The 14,961-nt window shown below is 40.4% G+C and overlaps 1 protein-coding gene across 1 annotated transcript; it reads right to left on the reverse strand.

Annotated features, from left to right (window-relative positions):
- Window positions 1–14,294, reverse strand: LOC308310518 (basic helix-loop-helix ARNT-like protein 2). Its single transcript, XM_080756885.1, has 16 exons — window positions 14,226–14,294; window positions 14,060–14,101; window positions 13,708–13,749; window positions 13,400–13,557; window positions 11,994–12,073; window positions 10,940–11,032; window positions 10,696–10,810; window positions 10,421–10,570; window positions 7,238–7,475; window positions 6,606–6,712; window positions 5,910–6,060; window positions 5,682–5,740; window positions 5,475–5,589; window positions 2,733–2,823; window positions 1,452–1,527; window positions 1–433 (listed from the first exon to the last, which is right to left on the reverse strand). The coding sequence occupies exons 1-16, from the start codon at window positions 14,291–14,293 to the stop codon at window positions 252–254; spliced, it is 1,767 nt and encodes a 588-aa protein (XP_080613011.1). The 5' UTR covers window position 14,294; the 3' UTR covers window positions 1–251.
- Window positions 14,295–14,961: the final 667 nt, after the last annotated feature.

Genomic DNA, 14,961 nt, shown 5'->3' on the forward strand with positions numbered 1-14,961 from the left:
AGGACCACTGGTGTTTTTTGCGTCTACACGGTTCCGTTTGCGCCGAGCGCGGCCGTTCAGCCACAGAAGAGAGAGAGCCGATTCCAGCTTGAAGTAAGTGTACTGTAACTCGTACTGTACTTGACCAAATGCCTGGAGAAAACACCGAAGCAAAGTGTGTGTGTGTGTGGGAGGGAGTTTGAAGAGCCAAAGCGTTGTTCCCTTAAATAGGCCCAGTGAATATCATCAAACGTCTACCGTCTGGCCCAGGCTTAAAGAGACCAGTGAATGTCATCGAAGTCTACGGTCGTCTGGCCCAGGCTGCCCTCAGTCTCCAGCAGGCTCATGATGACGGCCATGGCCGCGTCATCGTTGCTGAAGGTGCACAGGCCTGGCACCACCATGCTCTCCAAGTCCACCTGGGATGATGGAGATGGTGATGACGACGTCTCGCCTAGACCAAACAAGAGCATGGACAAATAATGAACACTTGGTGGAAATAGATCAGGGGTGGGCAGCTCTGATGATGGAGAGGGCCACTATAGTTCCACACTCACTCCAGAGGGCCACATTGCATACCGGTATTACTGTCATAGCAAAATCAGCTATTTTTTGCTAGATTTGAATTGAAATCTTGTTTTTTTTGGCATTTTTAAAATTGGAATCCTGAATTATGTTTTGCTATTTTTGAGGTATACAGGTTTAATGTTTGTTTTTAGTTCAATGTTTGTTTTAAAAACACCATTGACAATGAAGGGAAATTTACGTCATCTTGTCCATAACACAAGTTACTATGAGTAATTAATTAATTGAGTAAATAATTTAAAACGTTATTACATTTGTCAGTGAATTCTTTGTATATTACGTTATTGTCCCATTTGCCCTGTGCAATTTGTGATCACGAAGCCTAAAACAGAAAGACAAATAGTAATGTTCCAATGTTCAATAGAAAGAAAAAAAAATACACAATTAAATCGTTAATCGCAATTATTTATGTGACAATTAATAGCCAAATGAAATCGTAACAGCCCTATATATATCACATGACTCCAGATACACAAGAGATGAATTTGTGACAGAAAATAAACTATCATAGGCTGGCCAAGTGGTGCTCTGGCCTGACAGTGTGTTGCGTGTTCGAGTCCCGTTTATGACAATTTACAATTACAATTTAGGCATTTAGCAGACGCTCTTAATCCAGAGCGACTTACATTAAGCAAGAACAAAAAGCATGGCAATACATCACATAATAAAAAGTAACAGTGGAATATCTATATGATGAAACGACCTTTCATTATATTCATTATGAAACTAATGACGACCTTTGCTGCGTGTCTCTCCCCTTCTCTCTCTCTCTCTCCCTCTTTCCTGTCTATCTTCACTTGATACTATCAATAAAAAGGCAGAAAAGCCAAAAACAAATCTTAAAAAAATAAAATAAAATAAACTATCATGATTGATGACACACGTACCTGTGGTTGCTGCGGGGGGGTTGCTGCTAGAGGGTTCTGCAGATCCAGACGAAGGTTCCGCTTCTTTACTGGACACCTAGAATTAGCCAGGGAACAAAACAGTGTTGATTTTGACAGCACATTTTTTGTTTTAGTCTTTTGAATAGTTTTAATTTTAGTTTTAGTCACATGGAAATGTTTTTGTGTCGATTTTGTCGACTAAAATGTATTTTGGCGGGACTTGATGCCGTCGTAATGGCAGATTTTACACTTACATTTTACAGTGGCCCCATTTACATGCAGAAATTCATTCGGAATGAATGGATTCATTCCAGTCATCAGAATAAAAATGCTCATGTAAACACCTCAATTGGAATAGAATATCCCATTCAGAATGAATTTTCATTCCGGTCTGGAGGGGTGCTATATATCGTTTGAATCGGTATAGATCACCATATAAACACCGAATGCTACTGGGAGTTTGGAATACATGTATTATTTTACACATGTCTGCCCTTAGTAGACTATAGTGCTTCATGCCCATGTCCAAGCAGGGATGGCAGAAATGCGCTATTTTACCCATTAGAAAAATACAAATACACCAGTTATTTTTTCCCCATAATAAAATGCGCCATTTACAAACCGAATTACAGTGCCATTGCCAATTGCAGTGTATGGGTGTATGGATGCTGTGTTTTTTAGTTCTGGGTTGTTTTGGGTGGAGGTCGCGTGTGGTTGCAGGGACTGCGCTTCAAAATATATTTGTATTATTTGTTAGTGTTTCTCGGTTATTCATTTCTTAAGGGATAACGGTTATGGGTTGGCCATCTCTATAGTCCAAAGTTATATTCCGAATGAATGCTTTGGTCAAACAAATTGAGGAATAAGAATACTTGTATTCAGGTTCCATGTAAAAAGTTGGGTATGAATCTCTGTTCGGAATGAATTCATTCATTCTGAATACATTTTGTGCATGTAACTGAGGCCATTGAGCTTGAGCTTGTAGATCTGCTATTTTCAGCATGCAACCAAGTGTAAAATGAAAGTGTCTTTTACTTATATAGGATCTCGTCCACTAGTCCCTTCCTAAAATAAATCTAGTTTTTATTTGTTGACGAAATTGTCAATATATTTAGTCTTAGTTTTAGTCATCATAGCTTAGTTTTTAGCTTTAGTTTCCATTTAGTTTTCATCAGTGAATAAAGGTAGTCGACGAAACGTGTGTTATACAAAACAATCTCTCACTCTGAGGTGTGCAAACTGAGGTGTGTAAACTGAGGTGTGTAAACACGGACCACTCACATTCCTACTAGTTCGTGGGGGTACTAATGGAGATTTATCTTGGGTAGGGGCGAAGGGGCTGGCAGCTCCGCTTGATGGAGAGGAGTTCACTCTGCTTAGACACAAAGGGAAACAGAAGCCATAAAAATAAAAAAAAGTTAAATCACTCCCTTGTTGATTATATGTGCATAGAGTCTATGCCACACAGAATAACTCTTCCTACTTCCGGTCACCTTCCCTACTTCCTTCACAAGGTCCATTTGGTTCCATTTGTAAAGTCTCCGAGTTACACACCCGTACGGGACATTTGGAACCCACTTATGGACACTTTGAGACCCACTGGTGTAGCAGAGCTGTTTCCAGTGAGCCAACATGCACAATAGCGTAGCAGCACCCTGACTCTGTTTGGCCAGAATGGAACAGAGCTGTCATTAGTATCATTCATCAGTAACACCTGTGAAGGAAGTAGGGATTAGCGAAGGGGCCCAAGTTCTTTCCAAAATGGTGTGCGTGTGTGTGTGTGTGTGTGTGTGTGTGCATATAGAGCCTATGTTGTGTGCCCCCATATGGAAAAAAAAATACTAAATTTGTATATGTTTTACATGAAACTTGTAGTTAATATATATGACAGTCAAAGCAGATATAAGATCCATAGTATTTTTTTGTAAAGTGAAACTTATATAATTTTGTCATTTATAGGAACTATATAAAACAGTCAAAGCACATATAAGACCCATAGTATTTTTTTGTAAAGTGAAACTTATATAATTTTGTCATTTATAGGAACTATATAAAACAGTCAAAGCACATATAAGAGCCATAGTAAGTTTTTGTAAAGTGAAACTTATATAATTTTGTCATTTATAGGAACTATATAAAACAGTCAAAGCACATATAAGAGCCATAATACGTTTTTGTAAAGTGAAACTTATATAATTTTGTCATTTATAGGAACTATATAAAACAGTCAAAGCACATATAAGAGCCATAGTACGTTTTTGTAAAGTGAAACTTATATAATTTTGTCATTTATAGGAACTATATATAACAGTCAAAGCACATATAAGAGCCATAGTAAGTTTTTGTAAAGTGAAACCTATATAATTTTGTATCTTATAAGACCTATATGTGACGGTAAATCCACATACAATATTCTTAGTAAATTAGTATAAATTGAAATACATATGTGTGTTGTCAAACTTGTAGAGTTGGGCAAACATCAGTGAAACCAAAATCTGATAGGATATTGTATAGAAACCATACAATACAGGCCATGTATGTCACAGAGACATCCAAATTAAACAAAACCTAATCTTACAATGAAATAACATGAGATGACAAAATAATGAGTTGTATTCCCTTTTACATTTTATGACTCCTACATTATTTAAGATCCCCCCACCCAGTGCCCCCCCCCCCAGCCAGTGTCCTCCCCAGCCAGTGACCCCCCAGTGTGACACCCCCCACCCAGTGCCCCCCCAGTGTGATGCCCCCCCCCCCCCCTCCAGCCAGTGTCCTCCCCAGCCAGTGTCCCCCCAGTGTGACACAAGCCCCCAGTGCCCCCCCAACCAGTGCCCCCCCAGCCAGTGCCCCCCCAGCCAGTGTCACCACCATTGTCCCCCCATGTACCTCCCAATGCATTTTATTTTATACTGCTATGGTAACTTATAAGAATCTTCTAAAAAAAACAAAAAACATAAAGAGAGCATATCAAACACTTCACATATGTCAGGATGTGTCTGGGTAGCTCAGTCGGTAGAGCTCTCGCCTTAAGACCACAAGTTTGTGGGTTCGATCCTGGGCACTGGCAACTCAGCGTATGAGTAGCACAGCTTGGGTGCGGCAAGTGATGCGGGAAGAATTGGGAGTTGATGGTATAGTAGGTGTGGTGCTCTATCTCAGCAACTATCTCCCAGGGGTCTATAGCGCATATGTTTTTTATACCTATCATACACTTCACATATAAAAACTTATATATAATCATAGATAAAACATATGTTTTTTTTATAACTATAAGGTATAATGTATTGGCTGACATATAACAATGTTATAAAAATCATATAAAAGAAGCATACTTTTCTTGTAAATTAAATGGTTACAAACTATAAAATACATACTATAATGGTATTTTTTTTATATATGGAAAGGATATATCTCATATAATTTAAAACTACAAACATTGTATGGAACATGTAAGGAAAATACAGTTTGCCATGTACTTACCTCATAGATCACATACATGTTGTTTACTTGATTCATACATGATTCACTTTATTGTCTTATATGAGGATTGTATGAAAGGTGCCACTTTCAAGAGTTCACATATAAAATCTAGTATGTACTTTACATGACATACATGTAAATGACATACATAAAAAATGTAAATACTTACTATTGGAGGCAACAGGACAACATATATGTTTCTTCTACTTTTTTTTCCATATGGGCCAGGCCTCACTCACACCTTTCGATCTAGCATTGATGCATGCTAGATGTAAACAAAGGGTAAGTGTCATGGCCGCCCAAATGCATTTCCAATGGAAGTCACATGGTTTGACACAACATTGTGTTGTACGGCTTTCGGCTGTGTTTCGACTGCCCCCCTCAACAAAATTGTTGTGTCAAACTGTGTGACTCCCATTGGAAATGAATTGCGAGCTTGCATCAGTAAACAAGTCTCATGCATCAGCTATACATCAATCTGTTGTGCACGTGTGACTCAGGCCCTAGGCTTAGAATACTGTACAAAGAAACAAAACACACCTGTTGGAGTCAATTAACTCATTTGCAATTTGGGTCCCAATGCTGCCAGCATAGATCATTGTATCCGACTCGCTGGAGATTCCTGGAATTATGGGTGGAATCCATTTAGTGACATCTAGGAAGAGATATTGAGAAAGGACCATAAGACCATAAAATAAGCCAACAGGAAGGCCAAATGTTAGTCCAAACATAGACACCTCTTCTTACCCTGTTGTAAGGCTTTTGAAAGGCCAGGCTGTCTGCTTCCTGCTGTGTGACTGGGCCCCCTATGGGTAGGATCACGCAATCACGTCATCATACTCTTTTTTTAAGCAAGTTATATACAAAACAAGAAAAAACAATATGTGAAGTCATAATAAAGATGAACACTTGGCATATAAAACGTATAACATTTTGTGAATGTTGTTATGAGGGTTTATAAGAAACTATACTTACGAGAGAACTCTGTTTACCGACACGATAAACTCGACATCTTTGGTCCATGGATTTATAAAACTAAACCACTGACTTTGGAGAGAAATGTAGGAGCCATATTTTGTCTTGAACTTGTAGCGGTTGGTTTCTATCTTCTCTTTGCTTCGAAGAACTGTCGAGAGATATCAAACAACGGTACTGTCATCACAAAGAAGTGTATACGTGAAGAGTTTGATTCCAAAATGCTTTAGGCCTATATGACTATGACTATATTTTCTATTTTGTTTTATTAAGAGGTATTTTCAGCTTTATGGTGATAAAAGGTATCGGTTCCATAATCACAGGTTTTCCCTCGACAAAAATGACCAATCTTTAAGTAAAGGTTGGCAATGACACAGACAGGCACTGCATGGGGGAATTGGATATTGGCATAAATACTAAATTGTGAGAAAATAAAAAAAGAATATATACAGCATGTCGTTTCGAGGAAGCAATCTGATTGATTGAAACTAGCCGTGCTTAAACGAGCGTAATGGAACATCTAATCAAAACATAGAAATCAGCTGTGCTGCTCTCCCAGATCGCAGCCGAATGTGTTGCTAGGTTAGCGAGTTTCTTGGGACATTTGTGGTCTTAGTGGCTACATCTGTCATTAAAAAGATATTGTAAATGTAAGTGTAAATTATCTTTTAAAGCTCATGAATAAAAAATACTCACCTTGCCTGTGTTTTTCAGCCAGATACTGTAGATCGTCCCGGTGGAAGTACTCGTAACACGATGTGCCGAGAAGTTCTTGCGGTAGATAACCTGTGATTGTTGTGGCTCTGATGAAGAGAAAAGGACATAAATAAATAAAAAACAAAGAACACAATTTACTTTCTCACTCTTTTTTTTTCTATTATTATTATCTTTTTGGGGTTTGGTACCACCACAGCCATACTTTCAGTTCTGTTCAAGTGTACCACTGTAATGGAATGCTTCTCCCAGACATACTAATTAAGAAAGGGCTAGATGTGACTTTTAAATGAGACAAATTAAGACAAACATGCACAGAACAACTGCCTTGTGTGTAACATTCATCAGGAAAATTCATGTAAATGCGATTGGGTTACGCACTATGCTCGTTGGCATGTGATGTCATCAAGAGATGCACCATTCCTTTTGAGAAACAATGGCAAAGACAGAACACGTCAAACGTCAAACGCCAGTGAAGTGACAAAACTACTGAAGAACTCCTGGTTGTAATTATCACAAACACTTTCAATGCCATTTTTCCTCCAATGGAACAGTCAGTGTGTTGAGAAATGACAAGGAGAACTATAGGGTAGAAGCAAAATGACGGAACTCACTGTTGGTCTACGAAAGTGAACTTTCCGTCGATGCCGCAGCGCGTGACAAACTGAGTGGGCTTGACGTCGACCTCTGTGGAAGGCAGCTGGGTGGGAGTGTGGGGATGGACGCGGCACATGGTCACCAAACAGGCGAGACGAGAGGACTGCTTGTCCACTTCACACTCTAGGTCCAGCAGGCCGGCGGGCCAGCTCCTCATGTACCCAGTGCAGTGGACAGTACAGTATCTGTAGGAATCTGTAGACACACGGACAACACTAATGAAACCTGTGTGCTGCAACGGGGCTCATTTGGGTCATCAGGGGATGGCAACTGCCAACCCCCTAGTGTTCACATTTAACCTTAAAATGCAGTTATTTGTATGCATTATTGTCAACAAACTCTGAATTGTTTTTCGCAGATTAATCTGATTTCATTGCATTCGATGCCCATCCATCTACATGTAACATGTATTATAATTTAGATTGGCCTTTTATTATATGCACCTGTTAATTTATTAAACCACTTCAAACGTGGCATCCCTATTTTGGGAACTCGTCTCATTGCGACACATTGTGAGATTGTAGAATGGGTATTTTTGTGAATATAGAGGGTATGTGTGTTGCGTGTGACATCATGTGGCAAAGAACTACTTCCTGGCCTTTCTTGATAGCTCATACATCCAAACAGAAAAGGGGGCTGAAAAAGGTTGGTAATCACCAAGCTAAGGTACTTTAATTCTAACGACTGCTGCTCTTTGTCCAACACTACGACACTGTGTTGTAGTACTGGGCTGCTCCCGGTTAAATGTGCAACAGTACAACACTTGTGGCATCGAGAACAACAATCTGGTACCACCCACTTTCAAAATAAATATGGGTAAATTCTCCTTCTACAGCACCGCCACCAAAGCATGGAATGCCCTGGCCAACTCCCTCAAAAAATGCAGTTAGTTCACTTGCATCTTTTCACTGACGAAAACTAAATGGAAACTAAATGAAAACTAAGCATTGATGACTAAAACTAAGACTAGATATATTGGACAATTTCGTCAACAAATAAAAACTAGAAATGTTACTAGTGGACAAGAGATCCTGTATGTCATTTTACACTTGGTTGGATGCTGAAAATAGCAGATTGTGTAAAATCAGCCAATACGACGGCGTCAAGGCCCGCTAAAATTTATTTTGGTTGACTAAATCAACTGTACATTTATTCAACTAAAATCTTATGATATTTAGTCAACTAAAACAAGACTAACACTAAAGCATTCCAGGTGACTAAAATGTGACAAAAACTAAATGAAAACTACTGAATGAGACTATGACTAAAACTAAACAAGAATATAATATACTATAACAGAATATGCATGAGATGAAAAGTCTTGATTTCACAGAGACTCATATCCGTTGCCAATAGGGAAGGTATTGCATCTGGCACCAGTGTTGATATTAAGATCCATTCAGGATGGGAACTATAAGCTCATAAGAGTAGACCTGCTATTTATTTTTAAATCATGAAAATCTTTGAATGTATATTCTTTCAGAGCGAACATTTTTAACTCATATACTTTGCTTCTTGGGGGTCCTTGGAACAACACATTTTCAGATGGGGGTCCGTGGCCAAATACATACAATTTTCGGGGTCCTTGACATGAAATAGTTTGAGAATCACTGACATAGAAACATAGGTTTTTCAGAAAACTGTCATGATTTAGATTAGAAGACATTGTGTAGTCACAGTAGTCTTCACCATTAGCACTGGCTCTCTCTGCCCTATGTGGAATGCTGTACAAATAGACAGAGTCAGAACAATAGTTCACCATCACATATCACTTGTGATCTTGGATATGTGAAGTTCTATCACAGTGGTTTTAAGGTTCGATGTTTTCCTTGTACAGTAGGATGTAATAGATACAACCTTTTTTTTGTCAAAGATATCAGTACTAAATATCAGAACTGTATATATATTTACTCTGTACAATGGAAATAAATGTAAATATGTTATAATCTTTCAATTACCATTTGGTACAACGCAGAATCTTAAGTTTCTGTTAAAGAAAGCATTCCTTTGACTCGTTGAAATCAGTGCACTTGCCAAGTTGTACCACTGGAGGGCGCCGAAGCTCAATCTATTTGTCCAAACTGTGTGAGTGCAAAGTGCTGAACTGCACTGACCCACTTCCCAGACTGAGATACAAAGACTTTTTTTTAGGGGGAAATATGTCAATGTTGCAAAATTAAGAATGAATCATTATTATTAAAACCCTGGATACGTTTGATTAAGCACCAAAATGATATGGTCACAAAGACAATGTTAATATTGTACTGCATCATGAACTGGAATTTCAACCTATGCTTTTGTAAATTGAAGCAAACTGGTGAGACTGTAACCTTCCATTGGTTGCAGTCGGTAGGAATAAATATTCTCTTTAATCAAGCATTGACAGCTTTTTACGGTGCCTGCGGATGTTTTTTAGGGTCATGGGCGATACAGAGAAAGCATCTCTCTCCCATCTCCTTTGTCAGTTGACTGCATAATTTTCATAATTTAAATAGGTCAGAAATGTACTTTAATTAAACATTTTGTTTGTTTCCCCTCTGTCGGACAAACACACTGTTGCCTGGAGACAGTACTGTACAGTACCTACCCTTGTAATTGTACCTACCCAGCTACCCTTTCTTCTAAATAGTGTGAATGTGAACCTACTTGCCCCGCGGGGGAAATTCAGTTATCAGGTCAACCCAGCCGATCACAGCCTGGGTTGACCCAGCATTAACCATATAGGCAGATTAGAGCAATTAGGGATTTAAGAATAGTCTTGCTGGCCCAGACAGTTCGGGCACCAAGGCTGCTGAGCCAGCCTGACGGCGTTCGAGTCCCGATAATGAAATTGAGAACATTTTGCCTTATATTGGTTGTGTGGTACCCCAACTTTTCAAGGTTCATTTATTTTTTCGATTATCTGTTGGTATGGTAATCTCTGCATCAGAGACAAGAATTCCCTAGGGAAAATTGTAAAAGTGGCCTCTAAAATGAACAGCCACCTTGAACATGGCCTGGAATCATACCTGTGGTAACCAGGGGCTCTGGCTCCCCAGGCGGGCTCACTAACCACTGAGCTATGTACCTAACCTTTCTTCTCATGTACCTACCTACCCTTTCTTTTAAATGTAGCTACCCTTTCTTCTAAATGTACCTACCCTTTCTTTTGGACGTAGAAGACAGTGTGTGTTTGTCCTCAGTCTTCCCGTGGACTCTGCTGTGCTTCATGCGACAGAAGAAGGATCGCCGCGCGCCAGTAGACAGGTGGGCCGCTCCGCCCGGGGAATCTGCCTGCACCTGTAGCCCAGCTAGAAAAAAACAAACCCATGATTTTAACTGTATAAAAGTGGCTTGTATAAAACACAGCTAAAATGACGACCTAGTCCTAGAGAGAGAAGCTCAATTGAAGCCTAAACATGACCTTGTGACTTACTGGTGGCGTCTATGAGGCGGTCGTGGGGGTTCTCGTAGGGAGAGAGCTGCTCTTTGACCTTACCGATGTCCTTATGGTGAATGTAATCAAAGATGCTCTGACCAACGAGGTCCAGCTGGAAACCATTTGAACCAAATTAATAACAAAATAACGTAAAATGTGTAGGTTGCATCATGTTGTTTTGTTACTAGTACAAATACTACAGTAGTAGGCACTGTAGCTACAATGTAGAAGTCCTACTCACCCGGTTGAAGTTCAGGATCTTTGAGACCGACTCCGAGATGAAGATGATCTTCCCTCGATCACAGCTCACTACTAAGAGGAAACCGTCCGCAGCCTGTTAATGGAGATAGAGAGAACGGGAGAGAAGTGAACGATTTCATCACATTACAACAAAACAGAATATTTGAAATACTGAAAATGTCCCCGTTACGTTCCGGTAACCAGGACACTGCAGCATTCCTTTTGGAGCTGTACTTCCCTGATTTTGTCAAGGTATTTTATAGAACAAGGTACAGTACGGTCATCTACGTCATTTTCTGTATTCAGCAATTCCAGCTGGCACATTGGTCACACTGGGAAACGAACTGCAGACGGGAGGGAGTCCATGGAACGCACTGCAGTCAATGAGGGCCAGGTCAGGTGGACCATTGACCAGGTGGATTATTTCTGAACAATTGAGAGCTTTGCAAACTACTCTGTCAATGAATGAAGAAATACATATCACACTGTTTACTGCCATGTTGCTTTCCGACATGTACGTCGTGTCATTCTACCGATGTATGTTTCTCAGCGTGCCAAAAAGACTGTCCATCATTGACAGCCTGACAACCAAATCTCGCCATACTGCCGATTTGTTTTGGTGCTGCCATCCCTTTTGGAATAAGGGGTTGACTGTACTCTGTTGCTGTTTTTACAATCATTCATATCTAATAAACTATCAAATCAATCAATCAGCTGGTCCAGCCAGCTCTCATTGACACAGAATCTCCGGATCCAGTTTGCCTCCTGTGACAAAGGCAAATTCTCAAACATGTTCATGTGAAGGACCCCCAATGTGAATGTATTTGATCCCCATTTAATTTGAAAAGATTCAGTGTCACATGCCATTAAGAGGAGAAGATAGGCTATGTCAACATTTTTCTAAATCTACAAGCTGTGCTTACTTTTGCGTTAACCTTTAACCTTTTATGGCATACGTTCTCACAGTACTTCAGTAAATGCATTACTTCGGTACTTTACACTGGCTAACTCAAGAGAGGGAGGATAGAACATAATTTAGGCCAACATATGCTTACCTTGAGTACAAGTTTTTTGAGGTCATCGTCAGACAGAAATGAGAGCTTGTAGGTGCTGTCGGGGAAGATGCTGCTCGTCCCTGCTGAGTGAGAGACACAGAGAACACGTGTGAGACGTCTCCTGCTGCTGGCTCACCTTCTGTGTCAACGTCACATTCTACACAAACAACATCAATATTTCAACAGGTGACCAGTAGGGGCTTAATGCAAGGGCTAATTCACAGAGGGGTGCCCTGGGCGCGGCCATTACTGAGGTGTAATCCACGGAGCAGGTGCTCCGTAGGCCAGGTGTGGCTAATCAGTGCTGCTGCACTTAATGGCAAGCCTCTGTGAATTTGTCTATAAGTAGGGATGTTCCGATCACGTTTTTTTGCTCCTGATCCGATTCCGATCCACTTGATTTTGAGCATCTGCCGATTTTTCCCGATCCTATATTTATATTTTATCGAACACATCATATCACAGTAGTACAATATACCAAATCACAGACAATATCCAGTCTAATATAATGATATGGATATAATATTGATACTAGGGATGTCCCGATCACGTTTTTTGGCTCTCGTGAGGGGAGTGAGTTTGAGGGTGAGGAGAAAGAGTTTGAGGGGTGGGGGGGATGTCGAATGCCATACACACCAATCCATTGACCATGTCAAGGGGTATGTGAATGTGAATAGGTACATTTCTAGTGATTGGTTCGTTGATGAGACAATAACAGCTCATCTTACTAGGGCACCAATGGTATCTTATATATTTAGGGGATGACAACAATTCCTCATACCATGCTAGAGAAATTGGCACTGGACATAGGAGGGGCGCTAGCCCCTCCTATGTCCAGTGTCCAGCTTTTAGTGTGCGTGTAAAAAAACACAAACTTTGTCCCAACACAAACATTAAATGCCAATGATAATCAATGGCCAGTTTTACGTCATTGTCCCAACACAACCATTAAATGCCATTGTGCAGACTTCTTGTAAATGAATTAATGCAGATGTTTAACAATAATGGGTCCATTTGGTTTCATTTTACGCTCTCAAGAGTTAAAGATCTATGAGGGTCCATTTGGTTACCAACTCTCCGTCATTTGGCTGGGGATCACCTGGAACAGCCTCAAGGACCACTGGTGGTCCCCCGGACCACTGGTTGAAAACCACTGCGCTAGCAGATTGACATGGACAGCGATTACGTCATTTTCTATAATGATCGGGATCGGATCGGGAGTTAAAAAACGTGATCGTATCAATATTATATCCATATCATGACATTAGCCTGGATATTGTCTTATTTGTTTATAGGACACTTTGATGTTTGTTGCTTTGATGTTTATAGGACACTTATTGGCATAAGTGTCCAATAAACATCTAAATATCAGATCGGATAATATAATCCTTAGCGATTACGCCTACCTTTCATGGCTTTCAGGTGCTGCACTGTCTTTCGTAGCACGGTGAGCTTGTCGAGTTTCCGAGACATCGGGATACAGGCAGGGATCATGGATGCCAGCTCATCAATCAGAAGGTTCATTTTATCCCTCCGTCGTTTCTCAATCTGGCTGTGGGGCGCCCTGTACACAGTTAGCAATGAAATAACAAAAAATGACTCTGGAACTTAAAACATGAATATTCTCCAAATATTTAAGTGTTGTTTTGTGTGTATTCGAAAAGAAAAAAAAGAACATCAACATTATCGACTTTGTAAGTGAGATTTTAATAACCTGTAGCATCTGATTTTAGGGTGCTGATCATCATCTTCAGATCTAGAAGAAATAATTACCAAACATCAAAATTATTATTGTATATTATTAACCCATTAACTGTACAATATGTGAAGACATTGAGGGCGGGATAAAAAGCCAAATTTGGAGGTAAGTGGACTAATGGAGAGCTGGTCAGCCCGTGAATAGCTGACACACACGGCAACGTTGCCTCTCTGATTCTGGTAGTGGGGTGGGATTGGATTGCAGTGGGCAGGAACTTCACCCCTGTGCCACGCCACCCGAATGCCCCCAATGCGCTTCTAATATAAAGTTTAGAAAATGCAGCTTGCTTGCGTGCATTGCTTTTTACCTGCTGACGTCATCCTCCATTTCTACGTCAAGACTTTGCCTGCTATAATACAAAAAAGGAATACACGTAGTTTTTAGACAATATTTCATCAGATAGAAATGAATGCACTCTCATAAACTATACATATTTACTTGAAAGCAATGCATTTGTTTCTTAACAGCCTGACCTGTCCTCTGTGTCTCCTTTGCGTTTCCTTGGCAGGTCTACGGCTGCCAGTGTGGAGGTAGATAGCATGGACGCGAGCTGAGTGCAGGGCATCACTTCACTGGGTGGCATTGAGGCGAGGGGAGAAGAGGGCATCGCTTCACTAGTTGGCATTGAAGCGAGGGGAGCAGAGGGCATCACATCACTAGTTGGCATGGAGGCGAGCTGAGCAGAGGGCATCAATCCACTGGTTGGCATGGAGGCGAGCTGAGCAGAGGGCATCAATCCACTGGGTGGCATGGAGGCGAGGGGAGCAGAGGGCATCTCTTCAGGCAGAGCGCTGGCAGCTAGAGGATTGTACTCTGCTGGTGCTTCTAGAGCTGGAAATAAAGTGACGTCTTACTCTTCAATCAGTACACACAGACAGCAGAGCAGACGAAGCCAGGTCTTCCAAAACTACCTTTACTGAAAATCATTGTTCTTAAATGTTTTTATGCTTTAGAGGTGATTGACTCAGCTCACATACATGAGTTACTACTACTACTACTAAGTGTATGTGTTGTATTTGAGGGCTGTAATCATTTTGTTTACCGGTATGTCCAGAATCTTTGTAAACATTGGAGTAAAATAGATCTATATTTCGATGTGTGATGGGCTAATAATTAATGTACATATTCCATCTTGTGAATATAATCCTAGTACTGCACATGTTCAAGACAATCCTGGAATATAAACCTTTAAATGTTTCAGCACCACAA

This window comes from Protomyctophum bolini (genome assembly GCF_963924005.1).
Source record: "Protomyctophum bolini genome assembly, chromosome: 23".
Classification (NCBI taxonomy): domain Eukaryota; kingdom Metazoa; phylum Chordata; class Actinopteri; order Myctophiformes; family Myctophidae; genus Protomyctophum; species Protomyctophum bolini.